Source organism: Frieseomelitta varia, unplaced genomic scaffold (assembly GCF_011392965.1).
Source record: "Frieseomelitta varia isolate USP_RPSP 00005682 unplaced genomic scaffold, Fvar_1.2 scaffold_881, whole genome shotgun sequence".
NCBI classification, from domain to species: Eukaryota; Metazoa; Arthropoda; class Insecta; order Hymenoptera; family Apidae; genus Frieseomelitta; species Frieseomelitta varia.
Window position 1 is genome coordinate 98,190 of NW_025110680.1, and position 11,675 is coordinate 109,864.

General features: G+C 27.9%; 2 protein-coding genes across 3 annotated transcripts; one reads left to right on the top strand and one right to left on the bottom strand.

The window, feature by feature from the left end:
- Positions 1-550: 550 nt before the first annotated feature.
- LOC122536980 (activating transcription factor of chaperone) lies at positions 551-6,156 on the top strand. Of its 2 annotated transcripts, XM_043669816.1 has the most exons (3): positions 551-709; positions 1,364-1,681; positions 4,817-6,156. In XM_043669816.1, exons 2-3 carry the CDS (start codon positions 1,459-1,461, stop codon positions 5,665-5,667), a joined length of 1,074 nt encoding a protein of 357 aa, XP_043525751.1. In that variant the 5' UTR covers positions 551-709; positions 1,364-1,458; the 3' UTR covers positions 5,668-6,156. The 2 variants fall into 2 exon arrangements, with proteins under 2 accessions (XP_043525751.1, XP_043525752.1); XM_043669817.1 differs by lacking the exons at positions 551-709; positions 1,364-1,681 and adding an exon at positions 2,477-3,455.
- Positions 6,157-6,702: 546 nt separating this feature from the next.
- LOC122536962 (probable E3 ubiquitin-protein ligase RNF144A) lies at positions 6,703-11,056 on the bottom strand. Its single transcript, XM_043669779.1, has 5 exons — positions 10,253-11,056; positions 9,549-10,118; positions 9,306-9,468; positions 8,905-9,227; positions 6,703-8,829 (listed from the first exon to the last, which is right to left on the bottom strand). Exons 2-5 carry the CDS (start codon positions 10,113-10,115, stop codon positions 8,593-8,595), a joined length of 1,290 nt encoding a protein of 429 aa, XP_043525714.1. The 5' UTR covers positions 10,116-10,118; positions 10,253-11,056; the 3' UTR covers positions 6,703-8,592.
- Positions 11,057-11,675: the final 619 nt, after the last annotated feature.

The following is an 11,675-nucleotide window of genomic DNA, read 5'->3' on the forward strand; positions in this document are numbered from 1 at the left end:
TTGATAATTATAAATACTGGAATTTTTGCGTATTTCAAAATAACCACTCATAGATGTATTTTAGAAAGTATAATATCACGTTTTTTATCAAATTGAAAATATCTGTTCGTTATTCACATCAAGTATTGCAAAATATTCCTTTCATTTTCCTTTTTTGTTACATTTTCTTTAAGAGTAGCTGTAATAACCTGCAATTAATTACGCTAAGTCACATTTCTTTTTTAAATCAAATAATTATACATTATAGAGATTTAAAATAAAGAGTATAAAAAATGCATGTAAACATGTTATTGAAAGATTGCGCACTTCTTGTAAAATATTAAAACAGTTCTTTCAAGTAAATTATAAATCATTATGTTGAATTATTAGTGGTTATGAACAGAATTATAATAATAACAAATTAAAATAATAATTTTAACAATACATACGGAAAGTAGAAAGTATTTAAAGGGAATGCAATATCGCGGTGACATAACTGCGCAGAAAATCCATGAAATTGATCTGAACTGAGCACCTTTGCGTACGCATTCCCAAATCACGTGACCTCAGCGGTCAAATTCTCCGAAGGAGACGCTCATTCGCCATCCATGTATCGCGAAGGAAGTACGTTCGAATTTTCTCTGCATTTCACGTCACGAGCAAGATGAGTCAGTAGTTCACAAAACAGCTTGCACACGCAAGTGTGCCGACACAACTAATTAATCATGAAGTAAGTAATATTTATTAAAAAAAATTAGTTTTATGTCGATGTTCCGGCCATTGTACAACGTGTCTGCCATTTTGTGAATCGTACTATCAATAATCGAAACTATCATCTTAACATCCTTTTCATCAACAAATATACATCTTTTGTACTCAATATTATGTTTCTATTACATATTACGATTCAAAATCAAATCAGAATCCAATTAATAGCAAAACACAAGCTAAAAATTTGGCCAGATGATATGGCCTAATGTTGCGTCATGAGGATCGTTGGCCATTTTTCTTACATTTCATAAATATATTTTATGGTTATGAGTTACTTTTAAGTTATATAACCATAAACGATTCGATTACCTATATTTGATTCACTGAGAAGCTTTTAAGTGACGTGTTTAAGTAAAGGTCTCTAATATATTATAATTATAAGTGCATCGATAAATTATTTATCTTCTCATGTTTCGCATTAACATTATCTTTACATTGTCTTTGTTCTTTTCTGCTCTGAGATTTACATTCAAGTAACAAGATGTTCTCTTATGTTATACTTAAAATAACTAATATCGAGCAAAACACAATATTTTATATTATTAAGAAATAAATTATTCAATTTATTATATTTGTTTACATTATCCCTAATATATATATTTGATATTTTCAGGGCCAATATGGCGCTCATTTTGAGCTACGTCGCACAGCCGACACAAATTTCTTTTCATCTTTTTTTAACAAACCTTGATTGGGACTATAACGACAATGGCATCCAATCAGGACCAGGAGAGTTGGTTATGGAAGTTCGAGCCAGTGTCTCCTAATGGGACACTGTCGAATGAATTTGAAGATGATTGGTTCTTATTTGATGATAAATCTGTAGATCCTACTAAAGAAGTTATTGAACCTATTAAACACGAAACCCATCCTACTCGTGCAGAAGTAGCTACAAAACTTTTGGAAAAATTAGATGAATGGATTAAAGAGGGTAAGTATTCAATATTACTGTAACCTTATATTAAATCTATACACATTTATTTATGAACAAATAAGTTTAAAAGTTTAGTTTCACATTGCTTATTATACTTATATCTTATTTTGTAATCAGTTATGGAAATATTTCTTTTATATACAGTCTAATAGTTTAAGCTTGACAATACAATACAACTATCTGCTGGAATTTCCATTTCAGTCTAATGTAAATGTAAAACTATTTTACATAAATATCAAATTATACATTTAAAAAACAGATATTTTGCAAGCCAAACAATTTATAGAGACCCATGTATATTTCCTCAATTGTTTTCCTGACATCTTGTAATTAGAGTTATACTTGAATTATTTTGAGGATAATTAGAATTTATACAAATCTGAAGTAACATGCTATATATAAAAAGAACGCGTAACCTATTAAAAAGTATAGGTGTGTAAGTGTAGGTGAACAATTCTGTGTTAGTTCATATTGGCATTGGCATCCTCTAGTTTTTAACGTTGCGTACAATTAAAGGATAGAAACTGAACGTTAATGTTTCATCCGACTGCATTCTCGATATATTCCTATCGCTTTCGTTCTTCTCTCTTCCTCTAACGTATATCTTATTTTCCTTTCTTTTTTTCTGGAAAAGAGAGTGGGACAAACTGGTTAACCTCTATACAAACGGCTTTGGTTGAAGGCCGATAGGGGAATGACGTGTCTGACTGCGTCGGAGTGGGGGCGTCAGAGGGGAAAGTCCAAAGATAAGCGGGAGTGGTCTTTCGCAGTATTGCAAACTGATCGTACGATTCTGTCGATTAGTCTTCGTTACCTTCCTACTGATACTCAATCACTCAACAAACTTGATACACCTTGTTATTATTTTGCATTTGTCGATAATCGTTCTTCTATACGAGTGAAAAAAAGGGTTCGGTCTTTGGTGGTAAAATCTGTTTCGTTCACGTTCGTTACAACTTATGTGTATATTGTCGACGGTGATAGTGGTCTAAACAACTAAGAAAACTATTTGTTTAAAATTTTGTTGTGGATCATATACTGCATTACATTTCTGTCGAAAACGTTATTTTTTTTTTTTTATGAAGATCTAAGTCAATTTTATCTTGAACCGGATTTTTTCATAACATACGTTAACCTGTTGCACGTGCTCACGATAATTGTTTTGATTGACAGTAGGTTTCGAGATTATATAAACTGATAAACAATAAATTTCGAAGTGTCTCTGTTGGACTGCGATCATTGTGCATAGTGATTTTTAATTAATCGTACTGATCGATAATCGATGACAAGTGATTGGTGAAGTGCGTAATATCCCATGATCGTATATTCAAGTTGAACGCAGAGAATACAATTAAGGAAATTGGATATATACGTAAACCATACAGTTAAACAGATTCTTGTCTAGATCAGACATTTTAATAATACTGGCATTTTTAAAAGTGAACGAAAAAAAAGGTCTAACGTCTCGATGCTGGAGTGTGCTAATGTTGTACAATAGCATGCAGTTCGCATATTGCTACACGTGGAACCGAGAAATCATTGTCAATTCCCAGAAACTTGTAAAAAGACGTTGAATCGCGGCAATTTGTGTCCCATTGGACTTAGTTGTTTTACATCGACGAACACCACCATATCATTCAGTCAAAAACAGTTTTTTTTTTTTTTTAATTTTATTTATTTATAATATACATATATATTCCTCTCTCTTTTTTAAAATAAGGATTCAGACAAAAATAGACGCACGTGATAATGGCTGCTGTATGTTATAGTGGTACGTTCCCTTTCGCTCGTTTCATTTTCTCTCTCTCTTTCTACCATTCATTCCGATGAAAAAGTACCTTTATTACGCATATCAAAATACTGTTGCCATATTGTCTCCATAATGGAATAACAGAATACATTTTTAAATTTGTCTGTAACTTAAAATTTTTTCAAGTTGTATGAGATATATATATATATATATATATATAAAACTAATTGTAGTAGATATAATTATAAATTTGTTTTTAATAACTGATTTTTTTTTTAATTTGGAGAAATATGTTTTTAATATTACATACAATTTTTTCAAATTTCGTGTTAATGTATATAAATTAAGATTCAGTATATAACATAGAAAAACATACTAGATCATTTTTAAATAATTTAATATTTTATTATAGCAATAAAAATAAAAAAATTTTGAATAAATTTCTCCGAATTTATTATTTTATTTGTCGTTTTTTTAAATAACAAAATAGTAATATATACAACAGCTCTTCACAATAAAAAGAACATTCTTATCTAACCCCATGCCCTCTGTATTTAAATGAAGATAACTTACACATTTAAAGTTAGACTCTGATCCAAGTTCCAATAAGAAATAGGTTAGGATTCATCTGTAGAGTATAAAGTTTTAATGTAAAAATCTTTGAAATATTTTCCTTAATTTAGAAATGTAAACAAGAGAATTAAAATATGATAAATAAGGAAAATTGAAATTCAAAATCTTTCATTAACTCTTTTATTTACAAACTTAATGTATAAACTTAAAAATCTAATATTTCCTCAAATCTTAAATTTTTGAAGAAATTCAGATATTAATCTGAAAAAAATATGTATCTTCAATATTATTTTCTACTTTAAATAACCGTATTAATATACTAGTATTGGCTCTAGTGTTAGAAGCCAAAGAAATTGCAAATCAAGAACTTGTTTTTCTAGTTAAACTAGTAACGTCCATGAAATTATATATGTACCACTCCTACTTATTCTTCATGCAAGATATAAGTAAAAGTACTGTTAACTCCTAAGTTACCAAGCTAAACAAGTATTGTTTTCAACTTTTATCTAATTTCATATTCAAAAGATATAGTAATCTATTAATATATTTATTTATTTAGTGTCATACTTCTACAATGATACTAATCATATAACTATATTTGCTGAAATAAATTCATGTAAATACTGCTATGTATCAAAATCTGTTATCAACATTTTGAATGATATAAAATTTTTATGACTCAGACCATTAAATATAATTTAAAAAATTAATAAATTTATTTTTATGTATTTTCCAATTTTTCTTATTTATACATTTCTAGATAAATTAAATGATATCTATTTGTATTTGATAAAATGGTATTTTTGCAGAGCCTTTTTCAGATTGGTTAGAAGAAAAGATAGAATTGCCTATTTTTGAAGAACTGCCAATTGTTGAAAGTGGACAAATCAAGACAACATATAATGGAATTCCAAAACCCCCCCAACAAGATGATACACAAACTCTCTTACAAGAATTTGAAACAGTTTTGGGAGATGTGGAAGCTTGTCATCAAACAGTCCCTTCATCAAGTTCTACTCTTACACCTCCTCAGTCACCTCCACCACATAGAGCATTAAATGTGGATACCCAGTTACTTGTTACTTTACAACCTGTACAACCATTATATTCTAATCATCAGCCTATATATAACATAGTAGTTCCAGAGGAAAAATCATATGTAAATGAAGTACCTGTACAATGGCATACAAAAAATGTACCATTAGATCCATTAAATACAGATGCTGCACATGACTTGGCTGTAGTGGATGAATATGTACGTCTATATGCAGAAGATATTCCACCATCTAGTCCTTGTACTAGCTCTGGTGGCAGTTACATTTCATCAGAAGATTCTGTAGACGACCCAGATTGGATTTTAGAATCCGGAAAAAAGAGTACGAAACAATCTACATGTGCTCCAACGAAAAATCGTCAGAAACCTTATTCCCGTCCATCAATCGAAGATAAAAAAGTTCGAAAAAAAGAACAAAACAAGAATGCAGCAACACGATACAGACAGAAAAAAAAGCAAGAAATAAAAGAGATATTAGGTGAAGAACGTGAGCTGACTGAACACAATGAAAAATTAAAAAATCAAGTAACAGACTTACAACGAGAAATTGGGTATTTAAAGGGTTTGATGAGAGATTTATTTAGAGCTAAGGGTCTTATCAAATAATCCATTTGTATCCATATAGTTATGTTTACTCGTTTTTATTAAATTTATTAATCATACTTTTGACACTAACTATTATACAATAATACTAATATGTTACAGCATATAGACTTAGATTATTAAATGTTATTTTCTTCTCTTTAACTAGCTCACGTATATGATTATCAATCTAAGATCAACTTTTTAGTAGGACTACAGAATTGTTGTGTAATTTATAAATTGTGTACCATTTTCAACTCATTCATGGTCCGTTAATAAACAAGATGCATTAAATAATAACAGAATTTGTGAAGTATACAGCCCCATGAAACTCATTTGAGTGGAAATTTGCTGTTACTAAAAATTCTACTTGTGATTTAATACATCTTAATTATGCAAATTTTTCATTCCAAACAATTCTAACCCAATCGTTTTTAATTTTCTTAAAAAAAAAATTGTATTAAAAAATAATAAATGGGTTATTATGCAATAAATGTTGACATTATTGTCAAATCCACTACTGTTTTGTTAATTTCCTAAAATTTTATCCAAAATATGTTTTCTATTAATATTCTAATACATACACACACATACACACACACACACAATTAACTTTAATTTTAATTTTATCTTAAATTTTTTTAATTTAATTTTAACTTTATTGATACACTTGTAATAACTAAAGTGATAAAATTAAGTTAGCTATGCTGTATAAAAATCTTCAACATTTGTACGTTTTTAAATTATTTTACAAAACTAATGTTTGTAAACTAATAATTTCATATTATGCGATATGAAATATTTTAGCCAATATTATTTATCATAAAAATACTAAGTGCCGTAATTTTGTTTTATTTATTATTTTTAATTATTTTTAAAATCTGGTGACAATCGAAAACAAACTTTACTGTAAAAATTTTGTTGAATAATTATTTATTACTTCCCTTTTACAAATAAAATTTCATTTATTTATCGTATGTATATTTAATATTTAAAATCGAAACAATGAGAACTGAATTTTAATAATAAATAATACAAAGTAGAAAGTATAATAAAATATTTACACAACTTAACAATCTTTAATCCTTTCAACCGTGCGTCGTTTCAATTATTAGACATAGAAGTAAAAGATGTATATTAATTGCGCTTGCGTTTTTAAAACAAAATACCACATTTGAGATACATCTTAGAAATATAGAGAAGGAAGATAGACATAATTATAATATAGGAAGATCATAGCAACAAATGACTTTTTTTACATTAGTTGCTTACATATCATACTACAATTAACACAATTTAACGTATAATTAATATATCGTAAATGGCTTGTAATCTTCTATTTAACTTTTAATTTGATATATTCTTTATTTTGTATTCATACTCGACTTAAATGACTTCTGTGCAAAATGCACCAACACAGATACAGGTAATTTTATATATACATCATATCTATATGTTTAATAAGTATATATTATGTGTATATTTACATATTATAATCAATAACGTATAGTTATACGTGCTCAAATACAGGTTACATATACAGTTATAATCAATAATACAACAAAGATTTCAAACGTACATTTTGTATGTTACATGATATTTTTCATATACTAATTCATTGTTATTAACTAATCACACATTATGATTAGGCAACATTAACTTTACGTATGATACATATGTATATGTGCCGTATATGCATTTGCGCACGTGACATTATATATGCACATATAAAATGAGAGAAATTATCCTATTGCAATGCCAATTCTAATGTAAATTCATAACAACAGATAGACATGTTTCAAATCTGATATTATATGTAATTATAGTCAGAAATTTAATGATTTCTTATATACTTCATAATTATCTAATTTTATTATTTATGTATTATAATATACTGCTTATACTATTTTTGGTCTATATTCTATTTTCGATTCAAAGAGCTGCTTAAGACACACATGGAATAAGTTTGCTTTAAATCAAAAAACTATGGTCATAAATATATCATTAATAGTAAATATATTAAGTATATATCAATAATGGAATCTATATATTTTTGTAAATCTGATATTTTTAAATTTGGTAAAGCTTAATTATTCATATAACAATTATACATACACTTAATTATTTAAACAAAATAGCTCGAATAAAACCAAAAATCTGTAATACAATCAACAATTTATAAAACTTTGAGAAAATTATGTCAACTTTGCTGAATTCAGATATAGATATACATTGCTCATCAATTTATGTCTATATTTGTAAAAAAAACTTTATATATTAATAAAAACATAAAAGTGCATAAACAGAATATTGAGTATTGCTAAAAATTACCACAACAATGCACATATATATAAAATAATTATGAAACAAGCTATTACTCAATGTATACAAAAAACTCAAAACAATTTTGAATATGGCAGTTAATCCAATGCAATAAAAATATAATTTTCTGGAATGTCATAAACATGAGTATTTATGATATAATAGACATTTAAAAAATAAAAAAAAATTACTATAGTCTAATAACAATAAAAAAGTCTTACTATATCTAAATTATAACTATTAAATATCAATTAGATATTAAGTAGCATCCAAGAAATGTAAACTTCTTACATAAAAACAATAACATAAATACATATACAAATATGTTGATATTTTTTAAACTCAGAAGTTTGCAAATAATATGTCAAGATAATGAAAACAATTATTAATTATAAGTAACATCCACAAAAATGATTTGACATAATATAACTTTCCCTTCATTTACAAAATTAAATGTTTGATAAATATTATTTATATTTTTTTTTATATTATTCTTTGTCATACAACTTATATGATGTACCATATTCAATGTATATCTATAAATCGCCAATTACATGCACAAGTTGGATAGTTTAATTTAATTACTCGTCATTAGAAAGGAATTATACAAGAATGAAAAATGTTTTTTCATGTTGTAGTATCACCTTCCTCTTGTTCAAGTCTAGATGAACCACATACACGACATTTACAGCATACAATACACGGTGCAGCCAATAAAAGTAGCGGCGATGCAACGAGTAAGAGTAATCCAAATCCAGCAAAAATTCCAATAACTTGTGTTCTGTGCCAAATAACTGATGCACGTGAGTGACCCAATTTATTTTTACATGGTCCTTTGTCGTAATGTCGCAATAAAAAGTCATCCTATATGGTTTAATGTATTTATAAAATTTAGAAATTAAAAAAAATTACTATGTTATTATAAACAAATGTACTTACATCTAAAGAAGCTAAACAATACCAACAAAACACATGTTTACATCTTTTACACATCATTTGAGCACATCCTTCATCCTTTTCAATAGGTACAGAACACATAGGACAACATTTGATATGATCACCATCAAATGGTATACCTAATGAGATATCTGAACAAGGACCAGTATGCCAAGATTCTCGACATATAGAGCAGAAATCTGTAGAACAATTAGGACAGTGAACTGGTCCAATAGGTGTTCCATTTGACCCAGTAGCATTTATAGAACATATTGTTTCACAACCTGCACGTGGGCACCAAGCACGTGCTTTGTCCATGGACACATCTATATTATGTACAAAAATTATTAAATTAAGTTAAATTAAGTTATAATATTTGCAACAAATAAAGAATACCTACATACCTCTATTCAATCGAAATTTATGATATTTTTCCACAAGTTCAGGACTAACAAGACTTGATATTTCTTTCATGGAAAGTATTGCTCCATGTTCACATTGTGCATCAGGACAACTAATTTCATATGCACCTTCTTCAATTTCAAATTCAACATATGCTTTCATACACTGAAATATGCAATATATATACATATATAAAGTAAATAATTTTTCATATAATAATATATATCAAAAAAATTTATACGTACATCTTTACAATAGGAACAACCACAGCCTTCTATCTTAAATGTTTTAGAAAAAGAAGTATCAACAAGACATAATTTACAAAAAATACGTCCAAGCGTCTGTTGAGAATTTGCAGGAACAAAATTGCCTGCAGCTAAACTATAGCGTGAACTAGATGCCAACGATAATAAACTAGAGCAACGAGAACATACTCGACTGCGATTTATAGGTCTGCCTTCTAAAGCAGAAGTGCTTAAACCCATAGTAGTTTCACATTTTCTTAATCCTGTAGGACCTAGACTTAACCAGCTATTGCCACGAGCTTCTAAGCTTGCACTACTTTCAGGTCTAAGTAAAGGAGCATCTACTCCTTTTCCTATTGCAGTCCTCTCTGTTAAAGAAAGATTTACAACACTAGCTTCTTTGCGCAATAAGGGTGATCTGACTCCAGTAAATTTGTTAGACTTATCAACTTTTTTTTGACTTGTAGCAACTTTATTAGAAGGATTGACAGATGTCACAGAACTGGTGGCAGTACCCATATCCATTAGTGGAGCTCGTCGTACGACGAGCGAATGTAGGCTGGGCATCCCCTAATTATCAATGTAGATTTCACTACCAGTTACAGACAAGAGCTATGCTTACTGACTTCTCTTGGACAGTTTGCAACAGCACTTGCCATGTAATGGAAGATATATATAAATTATGAAATTTAAAAATGTCACACCCATGAATCAATTTGGCACTACATATTTCAATCCACTTGATTTAGCTTAGTTTTATAATATTCTTCATATTTCACTTTTTTGCTTGACATTTTCGAGTTTTGTTTCATATAAACTCAAAGTAATTGAATATTGATCTCTATTAGAAAGTTGCAAGCTGCTGTTTTTACAATACAGTTGTATTTTAAATCTGCTGATAATACATTCTGTACTTAATCTCAAAAAAAGCCAAAGATTCGAAATAGTTATTGTAAAAGGACAAACTGGGAATCAAACAAAAATATAGCAACACATTCTTTGAAACAGATTATGCATTACTACTAATACGACTGAAAAATATTACTGTCTTCAAACGTTATTTATGTTGCTTGTCAGTCCAAGATATATCACGAAAGTAAGAAAATTGCTACGTAATATTTCACATATATTCAATATTCGAGAAAAAATGCACATCCATTAATATTTTGAATAAAAATCTTTGCAAATGTATCTTCATTCCATGAGAATATTGTTCGATTTTATAGGTTTTTTTTTTCTAATCTCACGAACTTTTCATATACAGTGTCACAAAGTACAGCAAACAGTATACACAAATTACCGACTAACTACTTCCGCCCCCACTTGCTTACACTTTTTTCTTACAATATCGGAAAAAATTATTACTAAATTCGTATTATGATACACATTCGAAAAATCACAATTGTTCTTGCTTTGATATATTTTCTTGCATTCTTGAGATCTGCATAATTTTTAATACAGAAAACTATATACAGGAAAGAGTTCAGAATTTCAGTAAAGCACAATTTCAAATACTAGCTAAATTTTTTATATAGAGTTGTGATACGATTGAAGCTTAGTTGATGATAACAGCAAATGACAATTTATTAAAATATTTATTTTTTCTTTTTCTGCCTTTTATTGCCATAAGTTCACTTTATTTTTATTTATTTTATTTATTATTTATGAAATTTTGTTCCTTTTTATTGTTTCGAATTGTTATTTTATCCTGTAAATCTATAGATATACAGGAAATTGTAACTAGTAATATTTTAACAAATACATATTTGAATCATAGCACTTTTACTTAAGTGATAACTAAATTTTGAATATGAGATTTATGTATGATGCAATTTAAAATTCGCATTACATTTTACACAAATATTTTTCACATTCTATGTACTAAGTTAATTATATCAACAGAAAAAAATTGTAAAATAAAACTATCACAAACATACCTACCTGTGTAAACTATACAATCGCAGAATTTAATATACCTGTTATCAAAAATGCGCGAAATTTAATTTAAAATCACATTAATATGTAAAACAATGTTTTTATTATTATTGAAATTTTATATCCATGTTATATGAAAGAAATAATGAAAAATTATATTTTTTTATATATATTATTTCATCTCTCAAGGTG